The sequence below is a fragment of the Marmota monax genome, unplaced genomic scaffold (genome assembly GCF_021218885.2).
Source record: "Marmota monax isolate L192 unplaced genomic scaffold, Marmota_monax_Labrador192_F-V1.1 WCK01_AAM20220418_F8-fsc00126, whole genome shotgun sequence".
Taxonomy (NCBI): domain Eukaryota; kingdom Metazoa; phylum Chordata; class Mammalia; order Rodentia; family Sciuridae; genus Marmota; species Marmota monax.
The window spans coordinates 3,445,254-3,466,554 of NW_026695245.1; the positions used below are offsets into that span (position 1 = coordinate 3,445,254).

Sequence of the window (21,301 nt, forward strand, 5' to 3'; positions counted from 1 at the left end):
ACAAATATACTAATGCTGCCCCTTAATGGTATCCTTTCACCAAGGCCAAACAGTTAACCCACCACCTAGCTGGCACTGTATTATAGAGAGGTGCTGTTGTTTGCATTCATTGTGAATATGGAAATGCCTGTTGGACCTGTAAGAGTTGCAAAAGAGTAAAAAATGTGATCCTCCTAAGTTATAAAATGAGAATACAAGGTTTAATGCTTGCAGGAAGTTTATTGATATAACGCTTGGTGGCAGACTCCACCTTGAACGTTGACTCAAAACAGCGTCATTTTCGGCATCTGTCAGGGATAACGTAAACATTTAATTGTAAGGTCTGCTCTCCTGCTGTGTTACTAAGCTCTTAAGTAACCAATACCTGTAAAAAACAGTCACACTGACAAAGGGGACCCAACCAAGCCTGAACACCCTGCCTAATCATAACTATGAAAGGCAAACCTGTATCAGTCCTTTATTTCAATACTTAACATTTCTGTCTCCTTAAGGTGTAGGTAGGTTCTAGGTTTTGTTCACCCTGTTGTCTTCACATTAAGCTCAGGTTAAATGAAAAGAACAAGACAGTGTTCTTACAAATCAATTTTTCATTTAACCTGAGCTTAATGTGAAGACCTGTCTTGTTGTCTCTTAGCTGTTCAGTGTTTCCAGTCTCTCTTTTACGTTTATCTTGTCCTTTAAAAAAAAATTCCAAACCAATGGTTCATGTGTTGGGCATTTACTAATAAGCAGTGGTTGAGGCAGCTGGAGACAACCACATCAAATTAAGTACACCATTTTTTTTTTCCTGTACTAGGGGATTAATCCCAGAGTGGCCTCAAATCTAGAGAATCTCAATTTCTAGGTCAACAGAATGCTGGAAACACTAGTGTTAAGGCCCACATATTATGGTGGGGAAATTTACCTACCAGTTTTTAGTTTCTGCTCTGTGAACATGGGCAGTAGTCACAGTAATCTCTCCAGCAATACCATAACTTCCAAAGGGAGAACGTTTGTCACCAGATCCTGTACCTTTTTTAGCTACATCTTCTACTGGGAAAGCAACAGAAAGAAAAACTGGGCTTTGTGGTCTGAGGACATCTTTTCCACTTAAAGGAGGACTAGCATTTGGGGGATTTAGGGTATGTTTCTGGAATTTCTGATCTGCAGGAATAGCAATGGGTACTTGTACTGCAGCATATCTCTTCATGCCATCTGACTGTGAGACAACAGCATGTCCAGGAAGAGGTTTCCAATCCTGTGCTTCCTGAACATTTGAGCCTACTAAAATAAAAGGTGGGGCACTGGTCTTCTTGGTGTCCTCCATCATCACATAAGTTGGAGAAGTAACTTGCGGTGGATTCTGCAGAAACTGTGGATCCTTAGGATTAGATAAATAGAGGGTTGCTTGGGGGAAAGGCCCAGGTGCTGGTGGCGGTGATGGGCGACTTTGTTGATTCATATCAGTTAGACAGTAAAGGGTCCACATGTTAGAATATGGTGGTGGTTGTCCTGCTTCGCTTGTTGCTAGTGCTATAAAAAAAAAAAATTTGCAGGCATTAAACTTTTGGTCTCTGTATCAGGCGCTATGCACAGTAATGTCTTTATAAATCTTTTTTAAAAATATAAACAAATAGCTAATTAATATGTGCCATAAAGCGTGCTATAGAGAGGGCTATAGTGTCTGGTAATGTGAAAGAAAAGAGCCTTTCAGTACAGTTGGAAAAGAAGGACGACAGTGTTGATACCAAGTGGCAGGGACACTAGAGTTGTGGCTAAAGCAGCAGTTTCATTCTAAGTTGCTGTTTCCATATTCTGAAACTATAGACATAGCTTTTATTGAGTCCTCAGAGTAAAGAGTCAGTAAAACTGACTCAACAGCCTTTGGGTGGGGAAGAGTGTTAATGCATCTGCATAGTGATTTTTTTTCTTTCCTGAATAAGTCACAATATTTCATTTTGATCACTTAATCCATTATCTCCTGCCACACATAAATCATCATATAATCTAGGACTCAGAACCCCAGAGAGCTCTTTTTTAGGCAAGGCTGTACCAGAGACCCTAGGTGGCAATGAAGGACTGGTTGGTCCAACAGGGGTTCTTTAAGAACAGGTCTAGGAATGCCATTTATTGACTCATAACAATCTGTAATGCCAATGTGACTTGCCTAATGAAGACAACAGTGCTGTTTTGGAAAGCTGAATCCCAGAAGATGGGACCTTGGGGAAACAAGTTCCTTGTAGAGGAGAGTTTCACTTTTCCAGATGTGCCAAGTTTACCTTTTGAACTCTGGGCCATCTGTTCCTGGTGCAGCCTTCTTTACTTGCCCCAGAAAAGACCACAATGCACATGATTAAGCTGATGGTTTTTGACAGCATCGGATACTTTAAACTGATCTTCAAGCTTATTAAAATATATGTAATCAAGCTTATTAAAATATATGTAATAAGCCAAGTTTTCAGTTTTTTAAGTGGGAAAGAATTGGAGAACTTAATCTATGTTTTTTTAGCGCTCAGGACAACTGTTTTACTTTAGAAAACAGTGACTAGGTTTGAAACTGTGCTTAAGTCACAAGAATAATGCCAGCACCACAGGCTATACTTCCAGTCTTGCCCTCTGCCTTTTCAGCTGTTCTGAATCCCTGTCACACAGCCAGACAGAATTGACCTTTGCTAAACACCTGCTTTGGTAACCCTTATTATTCTGACTCAAGTCAGTCAAGAGCTGAGAGTTTCTGCAAAAGGGATGGGGAGACTGGCTCATGTGCATCCTTCCACTGCTCCAGAAAGAAGAGCCTCTAAAAGTTTCCAGATGGGGCAGAAAGGTGGCAGAATAAATGCCATTATTGAGATGGAGGTCATATCACGTCTGTCACAAGAAAACATAGGTGGCAGTTCAGGAGCTATGAAAGCTTCAATCTGGCACTGGTCTGGGTGAACTGGTTGAAGGAAACCAATCACGGGAACTGAGTCTACTATTGCTGCAGTGCCTGGCCGTCCTTCCCGCTGTTGCTACCTTCCTGCTCTCATGTGTGACAGAAGTTCGACCTAACCTTTCCTCTCCCCATCCAGCTATGAAGCTGCTCCCTCAGCTGCAGGAAGCTCCAGACCCAGCACCCAGACCTGTTGCAGAGCTCTCGGTGCGAAAGCAGAATCAAACACACCACCATTTCTTACATGTCTTAAATGCCACAACCCATGTAAATGCAATGCTGCAGTTTGATTTTACATTCACAAGTGAGAAATTTCAAACCAACACCCCAAATTGCAGTTTTGCAATAATATTATTCAGGTGGCGTAAATATATTTTTGTATCTAACAGGTTCTGATGTTCACAACATGTTTCCAAAAGGACACAAAATTACTGGATGACCAAACTTTAAGGATGTCGCATTAAAAATCACTCATCTCATAAAAGTAAAATCTCAAACACAGCAAAGCCTTTAGGTAGGTTTGGCATTTGACCAATCTGCAGGGAGCCTACTTAGATGGTTTCTTGTGATACAGATGTCACCTGAAACGCAATGTGTAAATACGTAAGCATCTGATTTTCTTACCTGGCCTCATCAAACCTGTTCAGGTACTGCTTCCCCCTCGAGTTCGGTTTCTGGCTGAGTAAGACCTTCTGGAATACGAGGGAAGGGGCCACTAGATTCCTTACACTTCTGCAGTGTACCCCGAGGGCAAGTTCTCCAGTGACGTCTGCTGCCCAAAGTCTCTGGAAGTGATCTCCACTTCAACATGCAGAGATTGTTCAGTGCCTATTTTGATAAAGCCCTCTGCATCCAGGGATTCTGCAGGTCCCTTAGGGTAACCTTCCAAATAGCTGTCGGAGAGCAGAAAGGTAGCTTCTGCCTCCATATTTATTGAGGAGTCAAAATTTTCATCCTCCTTCAACTGCACAGGTTTGGGACTAACTGATGGTAATTGCCCATTTCCTTTCAGACAAGCAACTTGATCAGTAAAAGGGATAACTATATGTTCTGGTATTTGCTCAACATAGATAATTCCTTCAGCGACAGGCTGATTGTTATATATAGATGATATACGAAGGGCTGTTGTAACCCGATCATCAGCCTGCAAAGGGACCTTAGGAGCTTGATCATAAGCAGGAGGATGTTGTTCAGCCTGCAAGGGGATTGAGAAAGCCGTTGGTAGTTCAGCCTCATAGTCCTCATCTACCTGTACTGGCTCTCCAGAACACTCCAGAGGAGCAGTCCCCACGACTTCTTCAGCAATCTCTGACTTCAGTACCTTGTTAAGAACAGGCATACTTGTTGCCACATCCACCATTAAAATGTCAGATTGATCAGAATGAATAGATGAAACATTACCTAACATCTGAGTGGCAAACTGAGCTGGGTCAGCTGGGACATAGGCAAACTCTGCTGAGACAGCTGCTGGAGATGGTGATGAGGGTGGGGTGGTAGTCTTGGGGGTGACTGGTTTGGAAGAAGGACCACGAACTGCTTCGCTTGTCCCCTCAGTCTGTGGGCACTCAGTATTAATTGATGGAAACTGGGTGGTCTTGTTGCTAAACTGTGGTGCAGATATATTATCCTCCTCTGTGTCCGTGGATTTTTCCATCCGTGTAGGTTCTTGGGAAACTACAGGTGTTCGTTCTGGTTCTGATTTCTTCTCCTGTGTCACTCCTTCTGACCACTTCTCTACTAAATAATAACAGTCAGATGGGTTAATCAGCATATATTCCAAAGGAAGTATTATAAAGAAAGCAATGATAGGTTGAGTATTCAAATGTCTATACATAAGATTTATGCTTTATTTTCTAACATCTGTGATTTAATGTGGAAGGATGAAATTTTCCTGTCCTTATCCCCTTGAGACCTTTCGATCATCATATCCTTAGAAATAAGTGACCCTAAATAGCACAGTGGTGAAACTATAATCATACCACTCTAAGCTGGTCAGCATTCTTGGGGAAAAAGTTATAATTCTTTCCTAGAAATAAGGATGCTGAAAAAAATCTCCATGGAAGAAACTCCTGAGCCAAAGTTGCACACAAAGCTGGGGAAAGGAAAAAGCAAAAGACCAGTTTGGGAAATAAATTGTCCAGTTGTCATAACTTAGTAATGACACAGATGCTATCATATGAATAGAGGCATTCCTGAATGTAAGATGATTAAGATTCAAAATTTAACCTGACCCTTTTTGTTCCATCCTCCCCCATGTGGAATACCTATGGAAAACTTAAATTAAGCAACAAGTATACCACTTATGATTACTTTGAAATGTTTTTAGAGTTTTATTGGTTTGAGAAAATAGGCAAATGTTTAGAACATTAGAAAATATTTCATACACGTGAAATATACAAAGGATATACAAAACAGGCTCTTAGTTATGATTTTTCATCCTATTAATGCACCTGGGTCAATTTCATTGAAATATTCACAGAATTGAAAACCTGGGACCTTAATGGATTATTGATGAATTAGTGAACTGGGGACTGGAGGATTTTTTACATAAGGAAATGGCATATATTCTACCTAAAAATGGTAGTACTTGCTGATGAGAGATGATCTCATGCAGCTAAAACTATACTGATCCAGACAAAAGAAATAAGAACCCTCCGGTTCTCAGACCTCAATGAACTGTCAGGCCTAAGGAAAAAACCTAGAAAGACAAGATAACTGATGACACAGGAAGTCCTGGACTGGAGGTGAAAAAATTGCTTTAAGATTATGTTTATCACCCACACACCTGTCTAAGCACCTCAGTTGTTTTTTACTGGAAGTTTCCACATCTGCTTGATGAGGATTTTCTCTTGGAGAAGTATTTCTCTAATATAATGAAATGTGCAGGAAAAGTATAATTTGCTTCACAAGATTATGTTTGGTTCAAGTTGAAACGCTTTGTAGAGATGTTTTCATAGGTTCAGCTGCTTCCCAAAGAATAGTGTCCTACAGTGTCTCCCTTCATATTGCTGCTGCTTTCTTGTAAATTCAATCAAGGTGTCTAATTCTGGACATGGACACCACACAAAATGGTCACATGCCATGTCTACTCTTAACCTACCTCTGCTTAGAACAATGACCTTTTTTTCTTAACCATTCGTCTCCTCAGAACTTGCCTCCCCCCTCTTCTTTTTTTTTTTTTTTTACATTTCTCTATATATTTTATTTTATTTTTTTATTGTTTGTTCAAAACATTACAGTGCTCTTGACATATCATATTTAATACATTTTATTCAAGTGGATTATGCCTACCCTCTTCTTAACACACCTTTTACCTACTGGTACATGACTGAACGCTTGTATTACACGTAAGAGACTGCAGCACGGCGAAGGATGAAATTCAAGACAAGGCACCATAACTTACTACACAAGATAATACATACACAAATATTACAGGTATAGAAATACAAGTATCTAGCAATGGTACTATAATAAAGATCTTGGAAGTTCAGAGAAAATCTTATTTTAATAAACCTGACCTTGGGAGAGTTATTCTTATGCTTAGTATATGGAAAGCTTTAAAAAATATCACTCCCATCATAAGAAGAAAAAGCCAGATAAACTAGGCACAATCATAACTGTAATCCTGGTGACTTAGGAGGCTGAAGCAGAAGGATCACAAACTCAAGGCCAGCCTCAGCAACTTAGCAAGATCTGTCTCAAAAAATAAAATGGGCTGGGGTATAGTTCTGTGGTAGAGTACCATAGGGTTCAATCACCAGTACCAGGAGAAAAAAGGAGGTGGGGTGGTTGAAAAAGCCAGATTAATAACAAAATCTTAAATTTTTTGAGGCAATCAGAGCCAGCATACAAACCTGTATCTTATGCAATTTTTTATTGTGAAAAAGTTACGAGGGGGGGGGACACACACAATCAGATTCCCTGATAAACTATTAATGATTCATAATTAATATGCTTTATTTTTCTGGAATGGTTGCTATTTCATAGAGGAGACTTCTATAGAGAGAATAGTCATTCTAATATTTTAAAATTAAATTATTCTAATTATTAATCTCCTAGATACAGATATTTAGGGACATTTAAAAAAGTTCAAGTGGGCCTTTCCAGACACTGTGTCCTGCAAAAACAGTACATTATACAGGTTGTGTGCAAATGACAAATAGAGTCATAAGATAACCAAGTAACCTGATTTCCAAAGAGCAACCAGCCCCTCCAAAAAGGGAAGAGACACAAAAACTGTTTCAAGCTGTGGCAGGGTCCAGAAAGATGAGGCTGCCATCATACTAGCTGGTGAGTATCAGCTAAAATCCAAACAAACTGGTAAAAGCCTAGGAATGACTTCCTAGGAATAATTTAAGACACTAAAACTCAAGGGGTGTTCACACTTGCTCACATATACTTTTCTGCAAGCCTCCTGTGACATATGGAGGCACAGCAGAAGGCCAGGGAGAAGTCTCCTATTCTTGAGGCAGAGACCAGAAACATTAGCCCAAGGCAGACCAATGATGCAAGAGTTTAGTTGCACACGGATCATTGAGCAGGAACACTGGGAAAGCCCCACCCGGCAAGGCCAGCTAGGCCTGAGGGGGTGGAAACAATGGGGAACCTCCTGCACCACTTAGCACACCAGCATTGAGTAAGGAGAGGAGGCTGCCACCAGCCTACAGCCTGGAGAGACCTGTGTGGCAACTAGTAGATAAGGCAGAAAGCCCAGGGAAAAGCATAGAGGTTGAGAAATTCTCTGGCATCTCTGCCCAAGGGCATGCAGCCCTCTGCTGGACGAGTTGGATGCCTGCAATACAGTGAAGATGAAGCAAAACCCAACCTGATTCCTGACTAGAGTGACCTCCTTATTTTCCCCCAATCATCGATTTATTTACCAGAAGGGTTAAAAACCGAATCAGCCGATGAATTCAATTATAGCAATCCCTAAAACATTTGCACAGAACCTGTATAATGTTTTTGCAGGACACAGTGTCTGGAAAGGCCCACTTCTCTCTATAGAAGTCTCCTCTATGAAATAGCAACCATTCCAGAAAAATAAAGCATATTAATTATGAATCATTAATAATCAGGGAATCTGATTGTGTCCCCCCCTCCCCTCGTAACTTTTTCACAATAAAAAACTGCATAAGAAGATACAGGTTTGTATGCTGGCTCTGTGGTTTAATAGCTGCATGGTCAAAATCAGAACTTCAGACACCTCATCTGTCAAATGAGCATAATTCTGACATTATTACTGTGTTTTTGTGGAGACTAAATGAAATGATGTACCTGACAGGGGTCTACAGCCTGTAAATCACATTTAAATGGGGGAAGAAAAAAGTCAACACCCAGTTAAAAAGAGATTCAGAAAAGTTTTGAAAAGATGATGTCAAATCAAAAATTATAAATCAAGTATCTTTAATTCACCTTTGATTAAAATTAGGTTGGCAGCTTCCTAAACAGTGGCAGGATGCATAATGTTTTTTCTTCTTCATAGGTATATACATATTTATACACTTCACTACACAAATATAATATATAGATCATAGAAGCTTTTGAATAGATACACTTAATATTTTTAAAAAGTGAGACCAAATGGCTTAAGCTTTCATAATGTTCTTGAAAATGCAAAGCACTCTATTAACCATTTAGCTTAGTTTAGATTACATGAAAAAATATATTCCAATATAAACACACTAGTTATCATGTATAACATGTAAATCTACATTGCTAATATCTGCTTAAGAAGGGTAAAGAGCTTTTCTCCAGTGTTTTAAAGTCTGTTTAATAAGCCTAACAACTGCTGACTTGTAACTCTGAAATTATAGAAGACTATTTCTTAAAGTAGTGTACTAGGTTTGTACAGTTGATTTTATCAATCTGATGAAGATAACCCACTTACTTCAGTAATCTGATTCTCAAAAAAAGAAAATACTGCAGAGACAGAATTAGGAACATAATTAAAGGGATTTCTCTTTGTAAGAAGTTCTTTTAATATGATAATAAAATTGATTTAAATTCTTCTGAATCCTGATTTTCCATGGAACTAATAAGTAAGATAGGTCAAATTCAAGGATATAGTGTTTCTTGGAATAGGTAGAACTCATGTGGACATTTAAGGGAAACATGAAGGAAAAAAGCATATTCTGGCACTAAAAGGAAAATCAAAAGGAGTCAAAAGACCAGAGAGAAGCAGCAACAGGGTGTATCAGGAGATAGGAGAGGGTACATAAAGACCGGAGGTCACAATAATAGAGGGCTTAAAGTCAAGAATTTGGAGTATATATGGTACCAGGATCAAAGATGCTAAGAATTTAATAAGAGTGTTCCAATAATAGTGTGCTGAGATTATTGGAATTCAGAAAAACAGGGATATGAATTTAAAAAGTGCATGGCTTCTCTTTTTTCTTTCCTTTTCCTTCTACTCATTATTCACTCAACAATCATTAATTGCTTTTCTACTATGTGAAAGATACTGAGGAATCAAAGATAAGACTTTCTAAAGAGCCCAGTCTGACTAAGGATAGAGGTACATAAGCAGATTATATGACATATAGTCAGTGTAGTGACTGAAATATACCCAAGGTACAATAGCTTTTAGGTTATTTTTTTGTTCAACTTTGGAAATAAGGGACAGGAGTAAAGGCACTAGTAACTTTGGTCCATAGGAAATGAAAAAGCCAGTTTTGAGGAAAATAGCCATTAGCATATCCTAAGCAATTTCCCAAACCATCCCTCTTTGCCTTTTCTTTCTTGATGGTTCTCCAACTATACCATCAAACTTATCTGGGCCATGTGGAACAACACCAAAAGCAGTTTGGCATCTCTGTGGTTTGTTCCTTCCCTTTCCTCCTCTACATCTATTTAAGGTTATCCCCCCCTTCCTTCCTCTTCCCCTGCCACTCTTTCATAAATCTATCTTCTCACCACACTCACACATTTTACCCACACCTCATCTCTCCCAATTACATTTTTAGGCAAATTATTGTTCTCTCTTAAGAACATCCTAGCTATGTTTGAAGCAGCAATGTACCCAGCCCCTGATGATAACCCACTAATGATAAAGTGGTCCTCAAGCTATATTAGTATCACCTTTCCTTAAAAAGTATTTATGAAGGTAAAGGGAGCATTTTTAGTTGTCTTAATGCCTGAGAGGCATTACGTATTTTAAAAGCCAAGACCAAAGGATGATAGATGTCTCAAACATGTGGGACATTCCTACACAACTGCCCTGTCCAAGATGCCAATGTAGCCCCTATAATGCAGGTCTAAACCAGCCCTGTCAATTCTGATCTCCCTTACTAGAACCTTTTATCAGTCTCCCTTGACAATTCTGCTAGAAGGCTTGCAAATATTTTCCTTTCTTAATGAAAGAAACAAATGTCACTGGTACAACCACTTTCTCTTTTCTCGTGCAAACTTGGGCTTAACACCTAGAGCAGTGGCGTAAGGGAACAAGTAAAATATGCTAAGAATGATAGACCATTATAATTAGTGTACAATTATGATGCCCTATCATATTAGCAGCAGATACTTGTTGCTTTATCATATTAGCAGCAGAAATTAACATCAATTCCAGATAGCTTGCTTTCATAAAGTCACTATTATTTAGTCATCAGGTACATGCAACTGAAAGTTTTCCCAACTGAAACATGACAGTGTTGGGTATCGTTTTAAGATATCATGTCTGTTTTTAGTTTGTGACTTTGGTAATACCATTTTTTCTCACTGGTACTTGTTGGTTTTCTTAATATTTAAGATAAGAAGATAATGCATCTGTTTTATTTTAATTAACTGAATGAAAATTTGGGCTGTGTCCTATATACCCTCTTCTCTGTAGGAAAAGAATAGTTATCAGGAAGAGAGGAATTATTTTATTTTGCATCATCTATATCATAATTTTATGTCATTGGTGAATAATTTTACTTCTTTGTGTATCTTTTTTTTTTGGTTTTGTTTTCCTTATTTCATTGACTAGAACATATAGTACCCAAGGTTAAAAAAAAAAATTATAAGACATCTTTGTCCTAGCCAGCCCCAATCTTGAAGGAAAATCATTCAATATTCACTACTGAATATAATGTTTCTTATAAGTCTTTTGTGCATACACATTACCAGATTTAGGAACTTTCCTTGTATTCCTTGTTTCAAACTTCTATAAAAGTTTATTGAGCAGATCTGATGGCCTTCTCAGTTTGTCTGATTTGAGAATGTCTTTGCTTCCATTTTTTAAAGGATAACTTCACTGGGAATATAGTCACATTTCAGCAGTTTTGTTTTGTTTTGCTTTAAGTTTTCAGCACTTTAAAGTTATCATTCTGTTATCTGTTGACTTCTATAGTCTCCATTAAGACATGAGGTCTTTGTCTTATTGTTCCCCTGAAAGTAATGTACCTTTTACCTTGACTGATCACAATTCTGTATTTTTTACCAGTTTGACTATAAGGTACTTAATTGTTGCTTTCTTTGTATTTATCCTGCTGTGAGTTCAACCTAACTACTTAATCTGTAAGCTGATCTTTCAATCAGATTTATCAGCCTTTATTTTTTTCAAATAATCCTTCTTTTCCATTTACTCTTTTCTTATCCAGTTACATATTTTAGATCTTTTTCAATGTCCCATATGTCTTTTATACTCTGTCCAATTGTTTTTCTCTTTTTGCATTAATTTGGTTGTCTATTGGCCTGTTTTTTTAGTTTCCCAATTCTGTCTTCTGCTAGTGAATACATCCAGTAAGTTTTTAGTTTGCAATATGGTATAACCATTATTTTCTTACTTTGTAGATTCTAATTCTGTTGACATTCTCCATCTTTTCATTCATTTTTCTATCAAAATATTAATCATCTTGTTGGACCTAATGCAGTTATTTGGATCCTCTATTTCCTCTTCTAGTGTTTCATGTTATCTCCTTTACTAGTCATTTCCTTCTGCTTCTTTGAATGCCTAGTAATTTTTAATTGTATGCTAGAAATTATAAATGGCATGTTATAGAGGCTCCGATTAAGTTATTTTCTTATGACAGGTAAATTTGATATTCTGGAGATTTGGTTTTAGATTTTGTTAAAGTGTGTATATTTCAGCTTTGTTCTAACTCCTAGCATAATGTTATTATTCACAGGGTATGATCTTTCTAGGTCTCAACTGAACTACCAGTGTTTCACAGAAGTTTCTTCATTTTGGCTAAATCCAATCTCAAAGCCTCTCCAGACATCCTACTAGTTCTGAAATCTCTACTCAACTTCCAGTCTTCAACAACCCTTTCTCCTCAAGCCTTATTTCACACATGAACAGCTCAGGAATTGGACAAAAAATATGAGGGTATTTTTCTTGGGAGAGATTTCTCTGGTACCCTGTATTTAAATTTGGGGTTGCACAATGGCAACCCTTTGGCTGTGGCTCTCAACAGTATACATTGTTCTTCATTATGTGACATTCTTTCTTCAAAGTGATCTAGTCTTTTGGTTATGCTTTATATTGAGTTTTTTATTTGGTTTATTATTTTCTTCATTTCAAGGACTTCTGACTTTTTTTTTTCCAGGGTCTCTCTCTTTCTTGAAGTAATCTTTAATTACCTGTATTTGCTTCTCTTATCGTTGGAGTGATCAATTTTTGCTTGTATTTGCCCATTTAGGTCATTCTTTAATTCATAGATCATTTTAATTATGAGCCTTCTGAACTCCTTCTCTGACATTTCATCAACTTTTCTGTCCATGGGTTCTGTTATTGTAGTATCTTCGTTTGTTTGGGGCACTTTCCTCCCTTGTTTTTTAATGTTGTCTATGTGTCTTCCCTTCTTTCAGTGTGGATCTGAGATATTACAGTTTTTACCCTATGTTCTTGTAGTACCTGTGCAGACTGTCTGTACCTCACCTTGATGTTGGACTTCCAGATCCTGTTGGTGTCCCTCATTATATGCTACTGCAACTAAAGGTGGTGGCAGCAATAGCCAAGGGAACTCTAGATAATAGTGGAGGTGACCCCAAGATGGATACAATGTCTTACAGAAGTAGAGCTAAAAGGGTGGGCCTTACATGGTCTTTGGGATGCCTACTCTGAGATGCAGCTGCTTCTAGACCCCGTTGTCGAAAGGTAGGGGCTACTGTGTGGGGAAGGCTATGGCGATGTCTGCAGTGTCCCAAGATGGAAGTCAGTTAAGATGAGGCTCCCAGGTGGGATGAGTAGTGAACTCAGACCTACCCTGGTCCTGGGTCCCACTATGTCGGTGTGGGTGGATCTGGGTGGGGCCTGAGCTCCTGCCCCTTTATTTTTTTCTTTTCCTAGCAAATACTAAGTAGTGGAATTTAAGGGATGACTCTTTTGTTTTAAAAAATTTACCTAAGTTTTAAATCTCATCAATTGATGATTTGGATTAGGAGATTGAGAAATTGGGGGGGTCTTTCACTGACACTGATTTAGTGAGATCTGTTTGATCAAACTTCAGCCAAAACAAAGGGAGGATCCAAAAAAGAATTTCACAGCATGAACTACTTTGGCAATGGGATGGATATGTGGGTGAAATGCCACAATGATGGTTGATAGAGTTAGGGACCATCCTAAAGACACTAAGCTCTGGGGGGTAAAATGAGCAATGAAAAAGTGAAAGCAATTTTCTCCAGGTCTGTTTTTTTTTCTCTCTCTCTCCTCCCTTCCTCTGTCACCTGAATGTGAAATTTTGAAGCCATTGGGGAGATAAGTAAACATTTCTGGTTCTATGATGAGGTCTACCACAAATGGTGGTTTTTCTATGAAATATTTCAGAATGAAAGGTTCACTAAAACATTCTTATCTTCATGGTTTCTATGCACAGGCAGCACATAGTAAAGCTGCTGGGCAGCAAACTCACCAGTTTGGGAATAACTTTGGAGAATATGACATCCTCACTGAGCACTCTAATGAAACACATGCTTCCAATATCTTGAAGCTGAGCGAGGACACCAATGCTCTAGGGATGGCAGTTAGTTCTTACCTACATCACCAAGTTCTAACACCTGGTGCTGTGCTAGGCTATCTTGCTTCATAGTGAAGAAGCTGAAAGACTAGATTTAAGAGTCAAGTCTTCAAAGAATGGTTCATTCCATATCTTAACAAGTCACTGAAAGTCTAGGAGAGCCTCCATCCTTGGGACCAATAGAGCATATAGGGTATTACAGGTACTGCCTCCACATTTAAAACTAGGATCCACAAGGAAAGTTCTACTTGAATGAAAGAGAAGGTGCCATCTGTTACACCTACATTTTTATTGTAGAGAACTGAACAACCATGAAGCCAAATTTTCTCAGCGTTTCCACAGGAACAGCAGTTGGGGAATGAAAGCAGCCAGAAAATAGGAGCTTGTCACTCAAGGGAGAAAATGTGCTACTATGTGGGAAACTTAAGGTGCCTGTATATATCCCCTTATAGTCTCTCTTCAGCCAAGAGTAATACTTTCCTGGATGAAGGTGGACCCATGCAGTCTCTATCATATTACCTTTGTTATTGTGTACTGTTTGTCCACTAAGAAACCATTTGGGATGACAATAGAAGACAAGTGAACCAAACTAATTAACCAGAAACATGGAACTATTTCTTGATCATCCCTTCATGTTACCCTCCCATCCCTATTCTACTGCCTAAAGAGCAATATGTCTCTATAATCCTACTGTGAGATAGCTTTTAGAATTTCTGTATGCTATGTTTACCTTCTTGATATCTTTAGTTAGCTGAAGAGAAAAGCGTAGTATCTCTTACCCCATACTTACATCAAAAGTATAGCTGTTCTATTAATTTTGTTAGTCTGTTAATTTTTAATTCTGAGATTCACAGATTAACCTACCTAAACCAGAGTCCACATTTGTTTAGTCTATCTGCTAAACTGAATTGGTGAATAAATCCTCAGTTAACAAATTCAACTCAAAAGCTACCAGGTACCTTCCACCTTAAAAATTCACTGACTTTAATCACCATTCTTAAACACAGCAAGCCTGCACACTCCCAATACTCTGAAATTCAGTTCCTTGTATAGAAAACACAAATACAAAGACAATAATAACCTAATTACCCAGGAAACCAAGCTCATGGGGAAGGGAAGGGTAGTTAATGTTCTTACACTTGTCTATATATGCTGCTGATGGTAAGCAAGTCCCCAACCTGTTTACCATGGTGAGCTGAGAGTGCCATCAGGGAAGCAGCCAGACTAGACAATAAAATATTCCTGAAAAAGGCACTTCATTCTCTGCCTCTCCAAATGCTGACTGTTGCTATTCTTAAATTTTGCTTTCTGTTTTGGATATCTCTTTCATAGCAGATCCAAATCCTAATGATTTTTACAATTCCTATGTCTTACTTCTAATTTCTCCCTAATATCATTATGTTATCTCACAAATATCATTATGTTAACCTCACAAATGTGACAGTATAAAAGTGGTTGATAACTCACAGAATCTTACCTTTTCTCTATGATCATTCAAAAATGTTTTGAATGATCATAGAGAAAAGGTAAGATAGTAAGAATTATTTATTTTCCACACTGGCTTTGCCTTGCCATTCTTGAATATAGTAAGAATTATTTATTTCCCACACTGGCTTTGCCTCACCATTCTTTTAGATATGTACCCTTTGTCCTTGGAATTTGATCATTAAATCTCCTTTTGCTTATAATTATCTTCTCAAATTTTCATTCTAAAAAATGCCTTTTCATTGCTCCTCTGTCAACTCAATCTCATGCTGTCATGTTCATATGAGATAGACACTTAAAAATAAAAACATAAAGCACAACTTTCTTCTAAGCAGTTATGCGCCACCAATGTCAGATATGGAGAAGACCACTATTGTTGAAAATTTATCTATCCACTCCTAGAGACTCTTGGAACAGAAAATATGGTCAGAGATATCTAATTGATTCCTGTCTTCCAGACTGGACTACAAGTAACCATAAGGGGTTTTTTGTTTGTTTGTTTTTTAATGGTAGATTAACTTTTTAACAAAGATTTTCCAGTTTTACGAGTATACTTTATCTGAAATGCCTGGAACCCAATGTGTTTCAGATTTCAGAGTATTTTGGATTTGGGGGATATTTACATAGACTTTTTTAGTTGAGCATACCTACTCCAAAAATATTAAATTCAAAATTCCCCCAAATCTGAAAATCCTTGAGTATTGTGTTTTATCAGTGCTCCAGTGGATTTTGGAGTTTTTTGGGGGGTTTGGGATTTTTGAATTAGGGATGCTCAACCTATATAACTACGAAGAAAAATGTCTCACTAAAATTAAGCCTTCACTGCTCTCAGATGAAATTTTCTTCATCTCCATTATATTCCCCCTAAAGATGGGCATACTGATGGGTCTGAGTCATAGTTTGTACATACTGTCCTAGGCATTCATGTACATAGTCATGCCAAACGATTTGCCAAGATGTTTTTCCTTTTTTCCCAACAGTATTTAGAATTATCTAAAATGCCATTCCCCGAGTTTTATTTTTTTAAAAAATAAAAACACTGAGTTAATAAAAACAAAGCTTCAGTATGATTATTTATACATAAAACATTAACGTGATTTAGAAGGAAACCATCTGATAGCATCAATCTTAAATATGAATGTATTTAGCAATTATAGAATAACTTATAATAAACATTATTAAAACTATCACTTATGGCACTTACCTTTAAGCTGATGAAATTGTTTAATCAGATCTTTTATATCCAGAGAATTATTCCCTGAAGGAATAAATACAGGAAATCAAATACAGGTACATAAACTTCCCAATTTAAAATGCTTCTTAAAAGCAACAAATATATGATCTAAAGCAATAACAAACCTTCTCTAAATACAATAAGTTCTTTAAAATAAATCGCTGCAAACTGGGTGATGTTTGATGGTTTGGTTTTGAGAACAGCTCTGCTAACTCCCTCGAGTAGAGTCTTGAGGCCATAGGGTACGACAAGTCTGGGCTTTGAAGAAAGCATTCTGGCAGGATGTCTGTAATCTCAACTATAATAAAGAAAAACAAAGTCTTATAACACAGGAATTTTTATTAATCTCAACTATAATGTAGAAAAACAAAGTCTTAAACACAGTTTATTAAAATATTTCTTATGCGTTAACCATGGTTTCTGAGAACAAATCTTCTATTGAAATTAAGTTTAGTTTTAATCTCCAGGTATTTATTCTAGTAAAATGGGCTAATTCTTGGTAGAAAAAAATAAATACCTAAAACCCTACTAATAGCTACTAATAGCTTACTATATAAGGTGAGCAACCCAGTACTATTAAATCCATAGGAAAAGTCCTACCAGTACTCCCAGGATATTAAAAACAACAAAAAAACAAACCAAGCAAACAAAACCTGCTTCTGTGAAACCCAGCAAATATTTTGGGAAATAACATTTAAATTTATGAAGTTACATTTCAAGAAAGATAAATTAAGCATCTGTGTCTATTCCAAACATGCACAAAAACACTGACTTTGTTGGACAAAACTGTTTCTACAAGAAAATGACTTGCTCACTTTTGTAAATATATCATCAAATTGCTCATATTTTTCCTTTAAGTTTTTTACTATTAATCACAGTAGGTAAAAATGTTCTGAGGTGCTGTGCCATCCACTATTGTATGCACCTCCCTGTCCATATGCTCCTTTTATTCTCCTAATTTCTTCCTATCTTCTCCCTTCTCCTGATTTTCTGAGGGTATTGTATAGTCTAACCTGTAATTCTCAGAAGCGCAGAGATTGTCAATCCTAAACTGTGTCAGTGTGTAGGTTCTGTCTCATTCTAAAATACTGTTCATGAAGGCTAACAAATACATAAGAAAATTAAATTCATTCAGTGGTAAGGGGAAAACCGTGGTAGGAAAAACAAAGTGAAAATACTGCAGGAGGTTAGCATTCTAATGCAAGCCATTGGTCCTTCACTTTTTGACAGAAATATATTAAATCGGTTCTTGGGCTACCAAACAGTCATCACAAAATAGAAAACAAGTGGTTAAATGATTCCACTGTCCTGAAGTCAAAAAACAAATCTGTTGCTTAGGAGAATCACAGCTGTTCTGGACAGATACCCATGAAAAATTTCTCCCGTGGGTCCTTTTAAAAAGCAGAATAGTATGACATAATGTCCTTAACTGCACAGTACAGAGTAATAAGTTTCATGGGGTTAAGTGGCACAGTTTAGTTATGGCCATTATACAAGGGGATAACTTTTAATAAAAAGCAACTAATGTGTCATAGTAAAACGCTGACTATTTAAAAGCAACATTTCATCTCCCCGAAAGTCAGGACAAAACCATTCTATCTGCCTAAGCAAACCCTTTGAGAATATATCCAAGTAATTACTTAACGAAAACATACTATCAGAATACCATTCATTGGGAGCTTTACTAAATTAAACCATCTTTGAAAAAACTGCCACGTTTGGGAACCTCCTACAAGGCAGTTCTGTACAAACTGTCCTGAGGAAGTTGAGAAATAACGGTGGCGCCAGCATGGCCACACCAACGGGTAAAATAGATACAGAGGACTGTTTGTATTTCTACTCAAATGTCTTTCAAAAATAATTGTCAAGAAAACGAGGGCACTCTGGCTGGGGACGCGAGTGGGGACCTCAGAAGTACAGAAAACGTAAAAGGCACACACACACTCCCTCTAAGACCTCAGCTGGGACCCAGCTTGTTTTGCAGTTGGGTGGTGTTCGAGGGGGGTGGGGGAGGGGAGTCAGCAGTGAATAGTGGGAGACCCGGTGTGCCGATTTCGCAGCCCGCGACTTAACGAAAGGTAGGCGGCCGCCCAGTCGACACCCGCAGCTCGGCCACACACGGGTAGCCGTTCCGTCGCCGCCCACGCAGATGTGGGCCAGGACCTCCCACTCTGGGAACCCTCGGCCTTCCCAGACACTACAGGCCAGGTCCAACTCCGCCAACGCACGAGATTTCCAGAACGCCTAACTGCCTCCGGGGCACAAACTCGCCCCACCTTCCTCTTTCCGGCTAAGCTCGGGCCAGCTTCCTCGTTGCCCCCTCGCCGGCGGCTCCTGTGAAAAACCGACCTGGGCGGGGCTTTTATAACCCTGGAGACGTCAATGCGTGCGTCACAAAGCCCCACCCCCTCGCGGAAAGCTCGAGCGCCACGAAGGAGGCGGGATCGCGGCGGCCTCAACCAATGGGGAGCCGAAAGGGACAACGGCCGGAACTCGGAGGGCGAGAGGGGCGTGCTTCTCCTTTCCTGCCAGGACACAGAGGCGCCATGAAACTGGCGGTTCCAAACGGCCTGTAGGAAGTCGATGCGACTGGTCTATTTCGGTTGATCCGCGATGAGAGCTGCTTTGGAAGGCAGTTCTATCTTGTCATCACTGACTCTTCTTTCCCAGCACGACTCCATGCCCCTTTATTACTCTTTTGGGTCACCTTTAATAAAATTTCTACTAAGGTGTACACAACAAACACTGTAAGTGAATAATTATATCCAACAGCACTTCTTCGTTTGACAAAATCCCATTAATTCTTGAAACTTCTTGTTTCTCCATTATTAGGATCAGGCAAATCTGTTCCCTCAAAATCACTGTGATCAACAGGATGCAAGTTAAAGACAAACTGAGGCTCAGTTTTACCAAGTTAAAGAAATGTTGCCTCATTTTAAAAGGCCGGCTCTTTTCAAGGGCTCACAGATTCGTTCTGGGCGTTAAATAACTATACAATGATTTTGGATCCAAACAGCCTTCAGTGTAATCCATCTTCAAATATGGAAAAAGCAACAGGAACCACTGTAAACCAGCTGTTAAACAGCATCATTGGGTACATAGATCTGATCAGATTTTTTTTTTTTAAATTCAGGAAAAAAAAAATGCTTCTAGAGAGCTTTGCAATCAAAGTCAATATCAGGCCTCCATCTACATCCAAGCTACAAATAGCATTTTCTGGGTCAATTCATTCACTCAACGATTATTACTAAGTATCCATTAGTTGCTAGATAAGCTTTCTCTTACTGTGAAGATTACTATTTAAAGGGGAGAAATGTTCTTTGGAGTAGGTTTTCAGGTGTTACATTTTCCATACTTCATCATTTGCTTCCAGCCCCACTGTAGAAGTGTAAATAAAAGATGAGCTGTCATGATTTTTGAAGTTTTTACTTATAATACTGTAACCGTCAAGTGTGCTATGAGCTGTGCTACTGAAAACCCTAAGTACAGACATTGGAGACCCCATTTGTGGCATTTTGAATTGGAAATGTTAATGGTTGTGTAGCCTAACCTTGGTTGGCCATCTTGTACACATATTGTCAGGTACTATGCAGAAATACCTGTCACTCAGAAGGGAGACCTTTGCTCAATTTCATTTCTCCAAGGACTATTTTGGGTCACTCTGAAATGCAAATTGTTACAATGTGAAACATTTAAACAAGAATTTCTAAACCATTGCCCATTTGCTACTTTGGTTTCTTGAACTCCTAAGGATTATAATGTGGTTTTTCAATCGTTTGTCCTTGCATTTGTCTCCTTGCAATGGTCATTAGACAATCCACCTTGTTTTCCTATTCTCCTCTTCACATCCCAAATCCTTACAGAAGTTCAAAGTTCTTGATGTAGTCTGTTTACCTCTTCCATCTTCCTCTTGACCATCCTGTTCCCACTTGAGACCCCAGATTCTTGAACACACATGCTATTGTCACCTCTGAGTTTTTAGCTTATCAGGTCCAAGACCTAGTTGGCCCCTCCAGGCATCATTTTTATCTTTAAAACTAAGTTCAGAAATCTACTTTAGAAAACCAGTGGATTAGAAGCATATCCTTAGTGACCCCATAATAATATATTGTGACTGAGCTCAACCTTGCTATATAATTCTGTTCATTTTACACTTTTCTATCAGGTAAACTAAATACATAATAAAAGATGATGGCCTAGGGCATTATTTCTCTAATTCAGACCACCTGCATTGGAATCATCCTGGGAACTTATTAAAAACACCTTCCCAAGCCTACCTAGAATCTACTGAGCCAGAACTTTGGTGAAAAGGGCTAATCATTAAAACATAAAAATGGGAACCTCTGGCCTGTGGGAGAAACAATTGTTATCCAGAGGCTACCCGGGTTACAAGTATTATAACCAAGTCAACAAGGAGAGCTCTCAACCCCCTGCTAGTGTTCATAGAAAGGCAGGTCTATTCTGTGTTCTTGACAACTGTGCACACTAATGAGGGGCCACAACTACTATGTCCCAACTTTACATTCTCTTGTTCCTGTTTCCTTTTCTCTTCCTCTTCCTAGCTTCTAAGTCATCAACCTCTACTATATGTTTTCTTATGATCAACTGGGTGAAACATACCACTCACAGAAACTAAAACAGTTTATCACGATGGCAATAAGTTTTATCTTCATATGTATAAAGCCATGTTTGAATGCTTGTCCCATTTGAATACTTGATTTGTTTAAGGAAGAAATC

At 38.5% G+C, this 21,301-nt stretch overlaps 1 protein-coding gene across 6 annotated transcripts; it reads right to left on the minus strand.

Moving 5' to 3' along the window:
* Positions 1–199: 199 nt before the first annotated feature.
* On the minus strand, positions 200–18,932 carry Cabyr (calcium binding tyrosine phosphorylation regulated). Of its 6 annotated transcripts, none has more exons than XM_058578268.1 (5): positions 18,841–18,932; positions 16,690–16,862; positions 16,535–16,588; positions 3,536–4,648; positions 200–287 (listed from the first exon to the last, which is right to left on the minus strand). In XM_058578268.1, the coding sequence occupies exons 2-4, from the start codon at positions 16,835–16,837 to the stop codon at positions 3,636–3,638; spliced, it is 1,215 nt and encodes a 404-aa protein (XP_058434251.1). In that variant the 5' UTR covers positions 16,838–16,862; positions 18,841–18,932; the 3' UTR covers positions 200–287; positions 3,536–3,635. The 6 variants fall into 6 exon arrangements, with proteins under 6 accessions (XP_058434251.1, XP_058434252.1, XP_046289520.1 ...); XM_058578269.1 differs by lacking the exon at positions 18,841–18,932 and adding an exon at positions 18,638–18,815; XM_046433564.2 differs by lacking the exon at positions 18,841–18,932 and adding an exon at positions 17,578–18,815.
* Between the last annotated feature and the right edge of the window lie 2,369 nt (positions 18,933–21,301).

Excerpts from the sequence above, each read along its gene's own strand:
- Cabyr (XM_058578268.1), bottom strand. The coding sequence starts at position 16,837 with ATGCTTTCTTCAAAGCCCAGACTTGTCGTACCCTATGGCCTCAAGACT. Across the intron at positions 16,589-16,689 it reads ACTTATTGTATTTAGAGAAG|GGAATAATTCTCTGGATATA; the intron begins GTTTGTTATTGC and ends TTATTCCTTCAG. Across the intron at positions 4,649-16,534 it reads ACAATTTCATCAGCTTAAAG|TAGAGAAGTGGTCAGAAGGA; the intron begins GTAAGTGCCATA and ends GTTATTATTTAG.